This window comes from Poeciliopsis prolifica, unplaced genomic scaffold (genome assembly GCF_027474105.1).
Source record: "Poeciliopsis prolifica strain line A6 unplaced genomic scaffold, Auburn_PproV2 SCAFFOLD014, whole genome shotgun sequence".
Lineage (NCBI taxonomy): Eukaryota > Metazoa > Chordata > Actinopteri > Cyprinodontiformes > Poeciliidae > Poeciliopsis > Poeciliopsis prolifica.
This window is the reverse complement of record NW_026562389.1, coordinates 3,797,467-3,814,756: the sequence shown is the minus strand read 5'-3', so window position 1 is coordinate 3,814,756 and position 17,290 is coordinate 3,797,467. Positions and strand designations below refer to the sequence as shown.

The window sequence follows — 17,290 nt, the reverse complement described above, 5'->3', positions numbered from 1 at the left end:
TTTGTTAATTCTTTGAGGTTGTGCTCAATTTACAGGAAATATCACCACTTTTTACATAGAACAATTAAAACATTTGAGGCATTTGCATAGAATCTCCTCTTTTAAAAGTTCTGCAACCATCATCTCACAAATGCTAACAAAGTTAGTCAGTTTAAATTTCCTTAAAGTCAATTTGCAGACTGGGTTTACATTCATGCTACAAATAAAATTAAATAAATAAATAAATAAATAAATAAATAAATAAATAAATAAATGTTTGAATGAAAGCTCCAAAACCAAAAAACAGCATTCAGTAACAATAAGATCTTCAGTTAAGATAATAGCTAATACCAGTTTCCATTTATAGCAAACAGGCTTGTGTTGATTACATAAACTCCTGTATTTAAAAAAATAAAAAGACATATTTTTATTTATTTATTTAACTCTTACAGCCATGTGTAAATTCACCTGGATGGTTTAATTGAGGATTTTCTGGGTCTTATCCATTTGCTGCAGGTCTTTTTGTCTTATATTGCCTTTGTGGAGACACCATGTGTGCATCAACACAAAATAAGTTTTTCCAATTATCCCTGAGCTCCAGTTGAAGTTGTTAAGCTTCTCTCCCAAGTCCGCTTCCCATGCTTTTAGGAATATTTAGCATTTTACTTTAAATTAATCAACCTGAAATGGATGTATGGATGGATGGACTGATTCATTTTAATGTCCTAACTATACAAACTTTTAAAAATGTTTTCTAAAAGGTTCCCTTTGATTTGACCTTAAAATAATAATACAAATAATGAAATTAAACCCTTTTTAAATATAAAGAAACAAGCAAAAGCAAAGACACTCAGAGGGCGTACGATGCAGGTTTATATCCTCTTATTGAAAATCAGCTCAGCTGATGAGTGTTTGTAATTTGTTTTCCGCTTCGCCCCCGTGTGGACACTGCTGGCATCACGCACCCGAAAAGCAAATTGAACTAAAAAAAAAAAAGAAAAAGAAAACAAGAGTTTTAATCCATCGCGGCTTCCGTAGCAAGAAGAGGCGGATGACTGCTTCTCTTGACGTGGAATATTTCCGTGCAGAGACGATGGAGAAGTAGCAGCGCGGTGAACCTGGAAACCATCGGACCCAGACGGGATTTGAAGCCCTTAAACCCGGTCAGGTCGGGCTTGTTCCGGATCCGACAGAACCGAGTCCAGCAGAGGCTGAAGCCGCCGCGCTGTGCGCCTCCTCCCCCCCTGCAGCTCCAGTCATGATTAAAGCCATTTTAATATTCAACAACCACGGCAAACCGAGGCTTTCCAAATTCTACGAACATTATGTGAGTAAAGACGGGCTCTTTCGGCCACTTTTGGTGTTTATTCCCACTTTTCGCCGCGAGCTAATTAGAAAAGAAGCCGATTAATAATGAAAAACGTGACACTTTTTAATGAAATCAGTGATTCTGCCGCCGCTGGTAGGAAGCATGTGTGTTTATTAGTTTTTAGTCATATAAACGTCTACTCCACGATGCCCTTTAAAGAAAATACTGAATAATTAAAGACGTGCAATCCAAAACGAGGCTCTCTCATTCAGCCTGAGCCAGTATGAGGGCAGGGTTGCTCCCAGTTTCATGCTGGTTTCATGTGAACATCCAGCTGTGTGGCTGATGTGAGTTCACTGTTTGTGTCACATGACTGTAATGACGCCCTTGTGAGTAACTCGTGTTGAACTCTGGCCTTTATTCCCCCTGAAGGCTTTGGTATGTACCTGCTCTATTGGTGAAACTAAAATATAAAATAGTCAGCTTATGTAATAGTCTTTGCATAGCAGGCAGTGCTGACTTCTCTTAATTGGATTTGTGCATCACATCAGTTGGTGGCTCCTGATGGTAAGGTGCCTGTGTGACCCCTCCAAAGAAAACAGCAACTTTTTGAGATTATTATTATTATTATTATTATGTGTTTCTGATGCGTTTTTAATATATACAGCTTTGGAGTACAAAAAGAGCCCTATTGAAGACCTCTTGGTTATTCCACCAAATATTGATTTCTGAGTAAATAGTGTTGCTGTTTCGAAATGAACTTCTTTCCTGAAAGGTCTGAAAGCACTGCATGTTTTTTTTTTTGAGTTATTTTGACCATTTCTCATTTTATGTAAATAAATACTAAATTTTTCCATGGAACTTTGGAGACATGTCAGTATTTCGTAGAATAAAAGAACAACGTTGATTTTACGGAAACCTATGAAAAGTAAAATCAGAGAAACTCATCGTTTTAAGAGGTCTCTTTATTTTTTTCCACAGCTGTATGTTCGCATTGGTCTGTTTGATGTTGAACATGTGAAACTCTTTTTCATATATTTTTGTCTTTTGCTCCAAAAAACATCCAGACATGCTTAAGATTCAGATTGGGTTATTTAGGTTTTGAGCCACAATTTAAAGATTGGCACATAAATGAAACTGCAAAAAAAAAAAAAAAGTAACTAAAAGGCAGTCTATGGTGGTTTGTATTTTGGAGGCCTGTCCTGTGGCTTGATGAAAGTATAATTAAAATGTTTAGCAGAAATGACCAGCAAGCTTTAGGGAAACCATCCTATCTCTGAAGTACGGGGGTGGCAGCATCATGCTGTAGGGATGTTTTACCCATCATGAATAAGCCCAATCTTTTTATTACTTTATTATGTATACAATGTGTTACTCACATTTTCAAATAATGAAAAATGCTTTTTGTTTTACACAAACGTCTTTTACTCCAAATAAAACATCCAGATTAATTGCCCATAATTCCAAAATTGACACAAGACATTGGAGATAATAGTAATATCTTGCTATGACTTGCTGAAAAAAGCCAATTACAAATCAAAGATCTTGAATTTTGGAGACATGTCCAGTGGTCTGATGGGACGTTTTTGTCCCTGCAGACCCGGATGTGTGTCAGCAGGGAGGAGGAAAACTGCAGACACACATCTGCAAAAAGATATCCGCAGCTTTGCAAAACACAAATTGACTCTGACCTCTGTTTTCTGCTATTGACCAAGCTATTGATAACCTTGTTTAAAAATAAAATAAGGCATCCTATTAATTTCCCACCTCATATTTAACCTGTTTATTGAGGCAGACATTGATTGGTACACATTTGAGGAGGATCAGTTGCGACTGATTGGATTACAAGAAGGCTGTGTAGACACCATCTGCTATTCTGCAAGCCAAGGTGTTGGATTACCGTCTGCAGGAGATTTCATTTCACACACTGTGTGGGCTGCTGTGAGCCGAGAGAACTATCTTTATTATCTGTGAAAGGGAGGGGCTGAGTTTGCTGCTGTGGCCGAAATGAGTTGATGGAAAAGTCATGAATGATGTTTGTTGAATGGCAGAGGATGCAGAGCTTGCAAATAAACAGGCCACATTCATACTGGGGGTTTAGTATAAATATAGGTGATTTTGCTTTACACTGGGCGTTGCCTCTGTGTGTGTTAGTCTCATAGGTGTCAAATGACCAGCAAATGTCTGTTTGAACATGAAAGTAAAGTGACTTTATTTAAAATATGTCTATGTTACTGATTGGCAACACAGTCTACTTATTATTTATAAACAACATAAGGGTATAAAGCACTTTATTAGAATGCACTATATATCTACTGTATTTCTAAGGGCTCTAAATACACTTCCTCCTGCATTAATATCTTATTCCTTGCTGCATTTTTTTAGTTTTATAGAACAAAATCCACACAGTGCCTTCCACTGTTATTGACTCCCATGGTAAATGCCTACAAATGAGTTATTTAGATTTGTTCTCCTCCAGGTCATCATGGATGCAGTTCTCCCACCGTGACCTTTTGACAATTTTCTTTTCCTCGCTTATAGCTCTCCTAAGCATGGCTCTGTATGTCGCATCATGTTTATGTCCCAGGGAAACAGGAAGTCCTAAATGAAAGTTATTTAGCCTGGATCAAATTATAAAATTATATCTATACAATTACAAAAGGCTTGAATTGTGTTTTTGTGTTAAGGCAGTCTATAACTGCAGAAGATGTGATTTTTATTTCAAGCTAGTTATTTTGCATGGTTATTTGGGGCATCTGAATAAACATACTCAAATAAAACTTGTATTTCTTTACAATTTTCTGTGCAACATATATTTTACACTTTTTAGACAGCTCTTTGTTCTGTTAGCCCTAAACACGGAGGGAGCAGAATGTTTCACTTTGAATCAAGAGTTTTATAAATCGCTGAACATCATGATGAAAAATTCAGAAGCTTGTCATTTTCAGTTTCTCACTGTTGCTCTTGGTTGGATCATTAAACTGTAATTATGGTTAAAGCTGCTGGTCCCATGCTGCAGGTCACATGACCTGTTTTTTGCCCCCGGCACGCTGGGTATTCGCCGTCTCCTTTCTCCTTGAACTCACTGATCCGTTCGGGCCCCCCAGAGAGTTATTTACTCCCTTTGCCTCAGTATAGAGGATTTAGAGGGTTTTTTTCTCCCCTTTTGCTGTAGGACTTTCAGTAAAACAATGTTAAGTCACAAATCTGTGTGACACCTTAAAAATGTGTTGTTTTAAGCAACATTTTCTCCCCTGGAGAACATGTGACATAACTCTGATATGAATCCTCTTCCTTGTGGCCTCTGTGTACTATTGGCATGTGTAATCACCTTTTGCTGATTTAGGAGTATTTTAAAAGAAAATACTCCTGGAGGACTTATTTGCCCAACAGCTCTGCCTTTTAACATTTTGTTTATCACCTCTGTGTTAGAAATACACCCATCAGTCAGAAAGAGTTCAAATTCGGATAATAAAAAAAAAAAAGTCTGATCAGATCAACAGGTGGGGAACAAAAATCTCCATTCATTAATTGTACCAGAAGTAAAAACTTCCACCATTTTCAGTCCATAAATGTATCAAGCGCTATTATATGCTTTCTTGGATTTTTCTCAGCTCAGTTAAAAGTCAAGCAAAGGTTAGAAACATAACTTTATCAATTAACCATCTGTGTTTATAGCCTTCCATAAAAAACAAACAAAACTAAATTAAAGGCCAGAAATTATTATTCTTTGTTGAACGTCTCCCTTTGCTCTCTGTGCAGAATGAAGACACAGAGCAACAGATCATCAGGGAAACTTTCCACTTGGTCTCGAAAAGAGACGAAAACGTCTGCAATTTCCTAGAAGGCGGATTGTAAGTAATGACCTGCAGGTGACTGAAACTGTTTGTGAGTGTCTCAATGCTACAAAATCCATCTGCACATTAAGTCTCTTGCAAGAATAATTCATTATTCACCAACGAGTGGCTGCAGAGTGTTTGTACGCATTTCCTCTCTTGACGTCCTGCTTCTCATTTGATTGATAAGTGTGAAACAATGAAGTGAAGCACTTAACCGCAAAATGTTTAAATGGTCATAGTAATGCATTTGTAAAAGCACTCCAAAAGTCTCTGTATTAGCAGGCAGTTGAGTTATTGCACAGGTTTTGTAAGGGTTGCAACATTTCCTGTGGCAACAGAAATGCAGCAACAGATTTTTTTTTTATCAAACCCTTCATCAGATTAACTGCTTCTCATATCTTGTGTTTATAGAGTATATAGTTTCCTATCTGTACATTTATAGCACAAAACATCCTGTTGCTTTTCACCTTCTGTTTTGTCTGTCAACATGTTTGTTTCTGCAGGTTTTATGGGTCAAGCTCTGGCCAAAGTGCATGTCCTAATGAAGTTTAACCTATTGGGGCTGATGTCAAGAAAATCAAGAGGAGTCAAGATTAATTTCTGGAAATGTGTTTTCATAAAGTTTTAACAAACTATTGCTCATTGATCAATCAATCAGTCAATCAATCAGTACTACGTCTGTCACAAAACCTGGATCTAATTATTTAATGTGTTTTTAATGCTTAAAAAAATGTAGCTGCTGATTCCAGTTTTAACCAATCCAGACTTGGGTTGTCGTTGGCTGGGAAGACATGATCATTGCAACTCTATTTTTTTAATTTATGTTTTGTTGTTTGCATTTCAGGTTGATTGGAGGATCGGACTACAAGCTGATCTACAGACACTACGCCACGCTGTACTTCGTGTTTTGTGTCGACTCATCAGAGAGTGAATTAGGAATTTTAGACTTAATCCAGGTAAAACCCTGCAGATTTGACATTATTGGTTACTGTGTGTTGGTTTGGTTTTAGAGTGTTTCTTAGCTTGTATTTATGTTAATTTCAGGTTTTCGTGGAAACGCTGGACAAATGCTTTGAGAATGTCTGTGAGCTTGACTTAATTTTTCATGTAGACAAGGTAGGAATTTGTGTCATTCCTTTATATAATGTTTATGATTCTGTTTGTTCAGGCCTCATCATGATTATTTTTGATACTGTTGTAATAATATCCTTTAGTGATTATGGCTCGATTTATCTTGCTGTACTTGTCTGATCAACAATCACATGTTGGAACATGTTGCACAACATCTGATGGTTTTATTACAACCAACTTCCTATAAACAACCTAAAACCAGAACGTACTGCTGATTAGATGTGATGTAATGAGTTCATTGGTTAATTACACAGTTAGATTAGCTATTTTATATCATATATGGTATTTCATGTTATTAATAATTTAAAGAGCCTATATTGTGGTAATTAAAAGCTTTGTATGGTTTATTAGAAAACACAGTGCCTTACAAAAATATTCACCTTTTATGTGTAAAAGAAAAGTGTCTGGTGGTTTTCCAAATTTTTTGACAAATCCCAAATAGACTCCAGTATAACTGTTTGTCATAAGAATTTGCTTATGTCACTTGTTGTGAAAAAAAAATGTTTTAACAAGCCCTGTCAGGTGAAATCACTCAATCAGGTTTATTCATATATTGTGCACAATACAGAGAGCTTTTAGGACAATCAATAATGAAGCAGGTCTGTATGAAAAGCTATGGCTGGAAAAGATAACACATGAGTTTTATACCAAGGACAAGGAATTCAAAACAAGAGGCGAGACAGTCTGGTTCTGATGCAGCTGTAGAAAACAACTTTCAACCTTGTACATGTAACCCAAATAGTTCTTTTGGTGAGAGTTCACAATCATTTCATTTAACATGATCTGCGGATGTTAAATTGTCGTAATTTTCCACCACACACTAAATAGCCTGTCACAGGTCATGTAAGGGTCAGCTGAATGAAGGCCACTTTCTGTTTGTCTCTCTTGAAATGAAGCGAACTGAGTACGTACTGAACTGTGACTTTTGTCTACTGTTGCACCCCTAGAATGGATACTTTTGACTTCATGTATCTTAGTTACACTTGGTTGCTTTAGGAAAACTAGATATCTTAAAGAAATAACAGTTCAGCATAAAACCTTAATGCAGCAGATGTTTAACTATTAAAAGGATATACTTTGGATGCACTAGAACTATTTATCTTCACATTAACTGATATTTTAGTATTGTACCGTTTTGAAACATTGAATGTCCTATAATTGGCCTATGTGAATGTGTATTTTACCTGCTTTTACTGACTTGATTCTAAGTTTCTCTTGAATATTTTGCAAACTTTAAAGATTTGAATTCAGAAACTCACTGAAAACACTGACTAGAATATGCTAAGATGTTTATTTTTTATTTTTTTTCTTGAACTACAGGTTGAACAAAACACACCCAAGTCTAAGCTTTTACTATTAAGTCAGAGGTATCTTCCTTTCACAGAAAGATACCACAAACGTGGTATCAAAAGAAGTTAAAAGTTAAAAAAGATATTTCTTCACAAAGTGGCTCTGAAAAGATGTAGAATAACTGTAAAGCTAACAAGATCTGACTGAATCAGAGAGGAACCTGCCCTTCTTTAACAATAAAAAAAATTCTTTTTAACAAATTCACTTAAGAAAAAAATCAAATTGATTAAAATAATAAATATTTCAGACTGTGCAAATTCAGAGTTTTAGGTAGTCAACACACCAGAACTCTGTGATGTACAAAAAAGAAACACACACTTTGTCGTCCACCATTACATACTGCTACAAACACAGAGCTGCTTGCATCAGGACTTACCCTCTGTATGACTCCCAGCTGCTGCCGTCTTCAGTGTGCCGCAGCCAAACTGCATAATAAGGACACTGCCGATGCATTTCAGACGTATTTAACCTCTGCATGTACATCGCATCTGCTCAAACGATGTTTGTATTCTTTACTGTAGAAAAGCAACAACAGGCTACATTACAGATGAGTCACAAAACATGTTTGATTCAATTTTGCAACAATCATCAGACACGCATCACAGCAAGTTCTGTTTGCTTCTCTTGTGTCAAATTACCAGGTGCTTTCAGGACACGATGAATATTTTGTTGCTGATCTTTCATAATCTGATGCAAATTTCTCTTGCTGCTGTTGTGAACACAAAAATTCATAAATGCACAATAATTTCACCCTAAATGAATGTGTTATATCTTATTTAAACTGCATCAAAGCACAGTGAGCACCGGTCAATAAAAGGGCTTCAAAATAACTTTGAACAAAATTCCCACAGTGTTGCTGTATTTGCAGAAATGTTAAATCGAAATGTATGATTTAATTAACTGCTATTGCTAACTTGGAAAAAACTGGTTGCTATAAGCTGGATAATTAGTCAGACTATGTTTTTCAGTAGAGTCTGTTGTTGTTGTTGTTTTTTTTTTAAATTGAGAAAATACTCCCAAGATGCCAGATTTGTTTGCAGGAGAGTGAAGTGCATTAGCCCTCTTTCAACCAGCTGACCAGCAGCAACAGAGGGGGGCTTTCACTAGTATTTTTACAAAAGACTTCAGTTTTCTGTCATAGTTAAACCAAATTGGGATCTTTTTACTGGTTTTTATGCCAGTAATCGACCCAGGCATCGAACAGAGCGATGCTGTTTGTTCACCAGTCCATTTCCAGGAGCAGAACTTCATTTGTTTGAGCTTTGGGAATTGTTTTGTTTACTTTAACTCTGAATGTGTCTGTACATCTTTTTTTTTTTAAATTTATTTCTCAAATTTTTAGATTGTATGGCATTGATGTATTTATAGTTAAGAAACAAACAATTGGACAGAGGTAAGCAGTTTGTCTTTGAGATAAAATATAGAAGATGCTCTGGATCTCTCCTGTTTCAGGTCCACCACATTCTGGCGGAGATGGTGATGGGCGGGATGGTCCTGGAGACCAACATGAACGAAATCATCACACAGGTGGACGCCCAGAACAAGATGGAGAAATCTGAGGTGAGTGCTTTCCTGCCTGCTGGCTGACTTGACTCTGCCTCCACATCTCTCTGAGGCGTTGTGTACAGTATGCAGGCATGTGTGTATGCTGCACCCTGCATGCTTACTCTCCAGTGACTTTCTGTGGATGCTCCCAGCCTTTTCCGGAGTGTTTGTGCTCTCTTCAGCCTTCTCCTTCCGCTTCACTGCTTCTTAATGTTGATCAGACATGGTCTACGCCTTATACACACATGATTAAAAATATTCATGCGTCTGGTGCTTTTGTACTAAGAGTACTACTATCCAGTGAATCTGCAGAATCTGTCACAGGTAAATCTCATATCATTCGAGTTTGGTTTACAATATTTGGCCTGTTATTTTAGAAAAAATTTAAGTTTTTAGATACTCTGTGTGTAAAATTTTTATATTGCATAATATCTGTAACCGAGTGTCCCTGCTTAGAGCCTTGTTAAAGTGCATTGTTTTTTTTCAGCTTTGACCGGCAAATAATCCTTTGCTTGGTGGAAAAAATGAAATAAAACAGCCAGAGACAATTCAGTCGGATCATTATCTTTTCATTTGGTTTGCAGGATTTATTAAATGTCTTAAAGGTCAATTGCACTAAACACAACTAAGAAAAAGTTTTCATTTTAGTTGACAAAGATGAAGAATGCTGGATGGCTGCTTTTTGTGTATTAATCAAAGGTCTTAATTTAGTCTTTTCTTTTTCTCTTTTTTTACATTAATATGAATTTCATTGTATGCTTTTAACCTGACAGATAATTTTTGTGTTCAATTGGCAGTTTGTAAGCAGTCTTTAACTGTTCTGACATTGAGAGCTGCTCTGCCTTTTCTTTTTTGGACCTATTGTAGACCACAGAGGTTTTCATGCACTGATGCTAATTCAATCTGACTGTTCGCTTAAAGGTCAGCGTCTGGCAAACAAGGATGAAGCTCTCCTTCCTGCAATATGGTGAACACTAAATACCATAGCTCTATTTTGTTTTCATTAAGATTTAAGTAAAAAAAAAATACAAAAAGAATAACTGGACCAAGGTTAATATTTCTTCTAATTCCAGATGTGGTGCACAATAGGTCCTATCACTATCTGTGGAGATAAACTGTAATTACTTTACTCTGCTTTAACATTCCTCATTCCTTTTTTTCCTGACCCTGTCCAGTTCTTTCCATTCTTCTCTCTCTTTACAGACCTTTATCTTTCAGTCTACCAGGCAGGACAGGTAGACACAGGTACTGCTAAATTTACAACCAAACACTGTAACCTTAACTGAGCTTTTTACGTCCCCTTTGACCCTCTCCACATGGCCCTTCATCTATCTGTAAACTGATGCCACTAACAACAGTAGGAATCTTTTACGACAGACCCAAAAATGCCTCAATTTATCTCTACAACTAAGAGCAAAACATTTTGACAGCAGGGTAGAGTCAACAGCAGTAAGCTAAATGCAAATTTAATTCTGCATATTCAAACTAAATATAAAATTATTGCTAAGATTATACTGAAAGGCCAAATTTACTGCATACAAAAATAACACTGTAGAGTTAAGTATAGCTAACTCAGATCAAAAGACACTAAGTAGGGTAAATACTGAGTTTAGCACATGTAGCACACATTTTTCAGCAGTAGATGATAAGAAACATTGTTACAGCAGTTTTACGGACAATATTGCATGCTGCGAAATTCGTCTAAAGCCTCAAACTTTGTGCACAGAATCAGATTATTGTTATCTCTTTCAAGAGAGATGGTTTTCAAACAAATTCCTGCAAGACAATGATTGTGATTTCTGAATCCTCTACCCTGAATCAGCATTCCTCTCGTTTAGCGACCTGGCTGTCTTCCCGTCTAACACCAATGTCCTTGATTCCTGGCACAGGAAGGAATCTCCATTAGACAAAAAGCCTATTGAAACGACCTCGTGGAAGAAGAACATAAATTTATCTACATACCAGACATACTTTTCCTTCACCCTGTGATATTTTTAAGCTTGTTTTGAGTGTCTTTCTCAGATAGTAAATGTACAGGATTGCTGATCAGTTTGGCTATTTATGGTTCTGTCGAGTAAAGATTTATTTTGGAGTTCTCTAACTGCAGTGGTTCTCAAGCGTTTTTTATGCTATAGAAGAAAAAGGGAGACTTTTTCCTTCATAAATGTTTAGATTTTTCTAGTCTGATGCTTTTATTGGAGGCTACATTTGCCTTGTCGAGCTTCCTGTTGAGATTCACTGTGTTAGAGTGCAGAGCCTCCTTTACCCTGAGTGTAGTTTCTCTATTAGACTAACAATCTCCCCATAATATCAATGATAGGTGTCATAAATGTTTACATGGCTTTTTGTTCAAATAATGTTTCTAGACAGAAAATTTGTAGTAATACTTACAACTCAGTAAAATAGAATATCACTTTTTGATTGAATTAAATCAAAAAGTGATTTAATTCAATCACTTTTGAATTAAAGTGATTCAAAATAAATATTGAATAAATATTTATTTAATTTATTTAAAATAAAAAAATCCTGCGGTGATGGCCTAATTTACTGAGATGTTACTATATATGTGTACATGGCACAGCATTAATATTTCTCCTCACAGAAATGTATTCACACATAAAAATGCTAGCTACAGTTTTATCTAGAGGTACAGTATCCCCTGCATTAGTAATGGCTAAAACTTTGACGCCTACATGCTGTAGTTGCGTGATTATCCGAGCATCATTTATTTTCAAACCTAGATCCATTTTTCTGCTTCACATAATTCTCTCCCTGCATTTTTGCCCCCACTGGCCCACAGTCGTCCGGTGGGTTCACTTTCCAAGCAATGCCGCCTTTTTGTCCATTTGATGAATGTTCAGTGCTGCTCAGTACATCAGTCAGTGAATGAGTAGCTTAGATCAGTGTGTCCTCACAGTTGACTTCTAATTGGCTCTGGTTGTGATGTCCATCATTCTAGAAATAGAAAATGCATGTGCATAGAAAGCTCTAAAGGCATCTGAATGTACGTTTTGCATATGTTGTCCGTCTCAGTGCTTTTGCATTTTGTCAGCAGATGATTGTTGTTCGTTCAGCTGTGTTTTCCGTCCTGTGTCTTCTTGTGTTCAGCTGTTATCTCTATTAATGTTTTTGCTTCACTGGTTTGTTTCTTATCAAACCTCCTTGTGTGTGTTTGTGTGTGTAAATGTGTTTGGGTTTGCACAGGCTGGCATCGCAGGAGCACCGGCTCGCGCAGTGTCAGCAGTAAAGAACATGAACCTCCCGGAAATGCCCAAAAACATCAACATCGGCGACATAAGCATAAAAGTGCCAAATTTACCTTCCTTCAAATAGCGGCAGCAAGATCCATGAGGTGTCAGCCGATGTTTACCGCAATGTGATCTGTTTACCAAATCTTCAGATTACCAACTTTTATCAGTCTGGAAGGTACTGTGTGGTTTCACACTCCATGTTGTGATGTTATCGCCTTGGGTTTATTGTTGAGCAACATATTAAATGTTTTGGGTTTTTTTCTTTGTTTGAAGGACAAAAAAAAAGTATTTATCAGATTTACATTCCTTCTGCTTCACTGCAGGTTGACTTGTAGCATTCAGCACCTCCATGTGGCGTTTTGTTACTGAAAGAAACCAACATCAGTGTTTACTTTAAAGAGAATGGTAACTTTATTTGGGGAGAGGGGTCAGACACATTCAGATGAATAATATGACATATTTCCAAATCAGCCGCAGTGTTTGGATATAAATTATGGAATGATAGTAAATTAGGGAGATGAAGGAATTTAGACATACAAAAATGTTGATTTTGTTTGATTTTTCTGATTGATTTGTGGACCATTTTAAAAGATTTGTCATGATTTATGTAATGATTATGTTAATTTTCTGCTGTGTATGATTTTACTTTGCTTCTTTTTCAACAATAAACTTGCAAAACTCAACAAATGTTTATTATTTTTTCTCAAGAATTTTTTTTGGGTATTAATATCTATTTTACACAAAAAGTGTACACTGCTGTTCCACTGCATACTATTTGGATGAAAAGGTAATATGTAGATGGGAGATGGTACTACTTGATGCAGATGAAAGTGGTCCAAGGTCAGAGAAAGTGTTTGAAGCATCATTACAAGCAGAGAGAGAAGAGAGAAGAAAATGCACATTTGTTCCAAGTTGAGCAGGTATAGTAATATGCAGTTGGTTTATGGTAACCCTTATTTATCAATGTATTGCCTCCAACAAGAAAAATATTCCTCAATTTTCTACTGGTCAGTAGATGAATGAATTAAAGCATTGTTGTGTATTATGTAAATGACAAATTTCAACAGAAAAACATGCATAACATTTAAATTAGGAATGATAAACTTAAAATAAAGCATTCATTTTTAGTTTGAAAAAGAGAAGAAAGAAGCCAATATTTAAATCCTACACCCATTTTTGTATGCACCACACATTTTTTTCATCTACTTTATGTCCAGTCTCCTTACCTGACTATTACAGAATATGGTGTAGTGTGTTCCTTTAGAAGCTAAAGGATTGTATGGGAAGAAATGCAAGAAAGAACTGAATCAGGACCTCAGATATGCTTCAGTTGATTATCTACTAACTTATCAGACGTTTACATAAAGAATGATTACTATTTGTTTAAAAAAATGAGAGAAAGTAAATGAGAAATATTTATCCTGACTGCATTAATTATTTCTGGAGCAATTAACCAAAATTCCAGCAAACTATTACAAGAAACATTTGGAAGAAAACCGTAAATGTTTAACTCAAAGGTAACGATACAAAATCCTGAAGAAATAACTTCTGATTTTAAAGACATTAATAAACACATATCTCAGATATTTTCTCTATTCCCACTATTGTGGCATTTAGCATATAAAATAAGTTTGGTAAAGCTAAATGACTTTAAACAAAAGAAAACTGGCCTAATTTAACTTCAAATGTGAATGTGTTATTTGGTGTATGCAAACTTCTGATTTTATCTGTAAATCGAATTCTATCATAATCCATATTATGGATTATTCTGACAATATCGGCTAAACAATCTCAAACTACAACTAAAACCTGTTTTGGTAATTGCACGAATTAAAATATATAGGAACAGAAGCAAAATCCGTTTGCGTTTAAACCACTGATGGAAACGCTGCTAACACAATTTGTCCCTCGCGCATTCCGTAGAACCACCACTCTCACGTGACCCGTCTTGTGACAACCGGAAGCAGGAACAATAACATCGGTGTGAGGATGTTGCTGCAGCTGTGATAGTTTTACTCTTAATTTGGAGAAACTAACGCAAACATGACTTCCATCATAAAGGAAACGCAAAGGTGGGCTCGGTTCTGGTCTTTTAGACGCAGATTAATTTTAGTGGCACAAAGTTAGCATGTAGCATGCTAATTTCACACTGTCTTCAACACAGAGCCTTTAAAATTACAAAATAAAATCTGAATATTTTTCTGGTGCTTTAAGTGTGATGTTTAAGTTATAATACCCTCCAGATATTCATTTCTAGATACATGTTGGTTCTCAGTTACCAAGGACATGGCAAAGCTTAAAAATAAAGCAACTTTTCAAGTTATAATTTAAATAGCCCATAACTTGTATTGGGAGCCATTTCAATAAATCAACGTTAATGAGAAATTTTATTGAGAGCAGTTACTCATTAAAGTTTTTTTTTTTTTAGAACCTTATTTTTTTGTAAAGTAGTGGAAGAGATTAGATCAGTAAGACTGAACAAAACTTGCATAGAAGCAACATTTGAATTTTAGTTTTATTTCTCAATAGTTTGCCGATATGCATTACTCGTCATTTTTGGTCCTGCAGCTTGAATGTGGTTTAAAAATGTTTTAAACCATGTCTTACGTTAGATTTCACTGTAACATCGCCGACACCCCCAAAATTGCTTTTAAGAAATTGTCCTGTTTCTGGTCCCCCCAATAATGAGATGGCCCCCTGTACTGGCCGCTATGAATTGTGTAGAGTAATGGATGGAGAGTGTAAGTTTCTCAGAATTAGCCAAAGTTTACTCAGGAATCGATAAAATACATGAAAGCAACTTTTTTTCAGGCAGACCACAGTAAAATGCAAAAACTTGATGTGTGTGTTTTTAGGTAGTGTTGATATCTAAAAATTAGGGCAGCCAATGGAGGAAATTACACCCTCATCATTTTGTATTTTATGCATTTCTTTTCAGATTTTCTTTGTGTTGGATGATATTTATGGTCTCCATTATGTTTTGAGTTCTGCTCCCCACAAACCTCTGAAGGAGATATTCATATTTCAAAGGATTGTTTGAAGTACAATAATAGCTGGCTAATATATTCCAAGCATTATACAGCTGTATTTCACATGCTAAGTTAATATTACACTGATATAAGAACTAGTTATAAATCATGTGAAATACACAGAGTTATGTACTATATAATAAAGTAGATGTGTCCACTATGAGATTCACTCAGAAATACTGTTACATTACTTAGACAGTGATTTAGTTTTGTAAAATATTATTTCCAGAAAAGCTGATATGGGGTTTTCAGTCAGTTGACAGGCAATGAATAAACCAGGTAGTGTTTGGTAAGTGCATTACTCTGTGCTCTATACAAAGAAAATAACTTCTACTCACTCCTTCACATTTTCTATAATCTTATTTCAAGGACTTCAAACTGAACATTATGAAGAAAAATCTGGATGTCTTTCCAGATCTTAACATTTTAAAGCCTTCATAGTGGTAACTGACCCAAGCTTAGTCTCAGTCATAAATATTGTGTTTTTATGGTCAAAATAGGACAAATACCCCTTCAATGCATGATGCTTCTATTGTGTCACAACTTCATCTGGGAAAAATGTTGGAGTATCGTTATTACTCCAACCGGAAGCAGTCCAACCGGAAGCAGTTAGTCAATAAAGAACTTACAGTCTTAGTGATCTGATCATCATTAACGTCTTAAATCTTTTCTTTAAACAGCATTAAAGAAGCGGTGAACTTCATCAACACAATTGACGTGAGCAAGTTCTCCAGGCTTCTCTCTCGCATCATACAAAAACTTCATGTGAAGGTACAAACACTACATGGTGCCATGTGAACCAATCACAAGAGCATGAAGCTTTAACATCAAAGTTGATGACTGTAGAGCAGTTTAAACACTGTTTGACTTGAATCATTTTACATGGTTACCAATCTTTTCTCCCGAAAAACTGGAAAAATCTGTTTCAAGTACTAAAAGAAGACTAGATGCTATTTGTTTTATCACACCTTGTAATGCTACGGCCTTAACGTATACCTTTTGCAGAAAATTCACTTTTTTTAAAATGTTTTTTTTAGATTTTTGTGTGTTCTCTTTGCTGGATCTGGACTGTCTTATCCCTCTGTAATTTGTTTTATTTTTGTTGTATTTTGTGAAATTCCTTTTAAATATTCAGGAAAAGCTTAACATTAATACAACTTTGATTTTTGAGTTCTTCAAGTCTCCCTGTAAAATTGTTGAATGTTAACACTGAGATGTTGATGTCAAAGAGAAGAAAGTTTGTCAAATTTGTTCCACTTGTCAAATTAGTAAATATTAATGAGAATTTTTAAAATTGGCACTGTGATTGTTTTCTTTTCTTTACAGGGGGAACGAACATTCAGTGAAGAAGAAGAGCAAAAGCTGCGGGCTGCTCTGACCTTGGATAAACATGCTCTAAACTTGGTCCTGGAGACGACTGCCTTTATTCTGGAGCAGGTGGGAGGAGGCTTAAGCGTAGCTTCCTGAAGGACTGGTGTGGACGTGTCCCCGCTTTGGCCAGATAGGGACAGTTCCCACCAATATTTCCTGCACCTGTCTTCCTTTATGTGCCTGCATCTACTTGTGTACAGTTACTCAGCAGCAGCTGCATCCTATATTCAAAGCATTGACAGTCAGTTAATGCTTTTTAAAATTTTTTTGTGAAATTTAAATGGCCCATTTTGTTTTTTTCCTCTGGACTAATTGCATAATTTCTTTGTAGAACAGGATTAAAATACTTCATAAAGCATAGGAGCTAAAGTTTGTTAAATTTTAAACCATAGCTCTAACAGCAACAATTAGTAAAATTAAATTATTGCCCATTATAAAAGAAAAAAATAGCGTTATTTCTTGTATCTTTACAAACTGACAAAAACC

General features: G+C 35.9%; 2 protein-coding genes across 3 annotated transcripts in view; both read left to right on the top strand.

The window, feature by feature from the left end:
* The first annotated feature begins 997 nt into the window (after positions 1 to 997).
* LOC129365817 (AP-3 complex subunit sigma-1) lies at positions 998 to 13,091 on the top strand. Of its 2 annotated transcripts, XM_055039315.1 has the most exons (7): positions 998 to 1,306; positions 5,051 to 5,142; positions 5,972 to 6,083; positions 6,172 to 6,243; positions 9,061 to 9,168; positions 10,357 to 10,398; positions 12,358 to 12,467. In XM_055039315.1, the coding sequence occupies exons 1-6, from the start codon at positions 1,238 to 1,240 to the stop codon at positions 10,390 to 10,392; spliced, it is 489 nt and encodes a 162-aa protein (XP_054895290.1). In that variant the 5' UTR covers positions 998 to 1,237; the 3' UTR covers positions 10,393 to 10,398; positions 12,358 to 12,467. The 2 variants fall into 2 exon arrangements, with proteins under 2 accessions (XP_054895290.1, XP_054895289.1); XM_055039314.1 differs by lacking the exon at positions 10,357 to 10,398 and having other exon boundaries at positions 12,358 to 13,091.
* Positions 13,092 to 14,352: 1,261 nt separating this feature from the next.
* commd10 (COMM domain containing 10) overlaps positions 14,353 to 17,290 on the top strand; it is a 63,541-nt gene continuing 60,603 nt past the window's right edge. The window contains exons 1-3 of the mRNA XM_055039313.1: positions 14,353 to 14,476; positions 16,114 to 16,204; positions 16,760 to 16,870. Of these exons, the coding sequence (XP_054895288.1) occupies positions 14,448 to 14,476; positions 16,114 to 16,204; positions 16,760 to 16,870 (231 nt within the window). The 5' untranslated portion in view covers positions 14,353 to 14,447. The remainder of the gene's footprint in view (positions 14,477 to 16,113; positions 16,205 to 16,759; positions 16,871 to 17,290) is intronic.

Bases quoted from the DNA above. Each gene is read 5' to 3' on its own strand.
- LOC129365817 (XM_055039314.1), top strand. From the start codon at position 1,238: ATGATTAAAGCCATTTTAATATTCAACAACCACGGCAAACCGAGGCTT. The intron at 1,307-5,050 runs GTGAGTAAAGAC...CTCTCTGTGCAG, and splicing joins CCAAATTCTACGAACATTAT to AATGAAGACACAGAGCAACA. The intron at 6,084-6,171 runs GTAAAACCCTGC...TGTTAATTTCAG, and splicing joins GAATTTTAGACTTAATCCAG to GTTTTCGTGGAAACGCTGGA.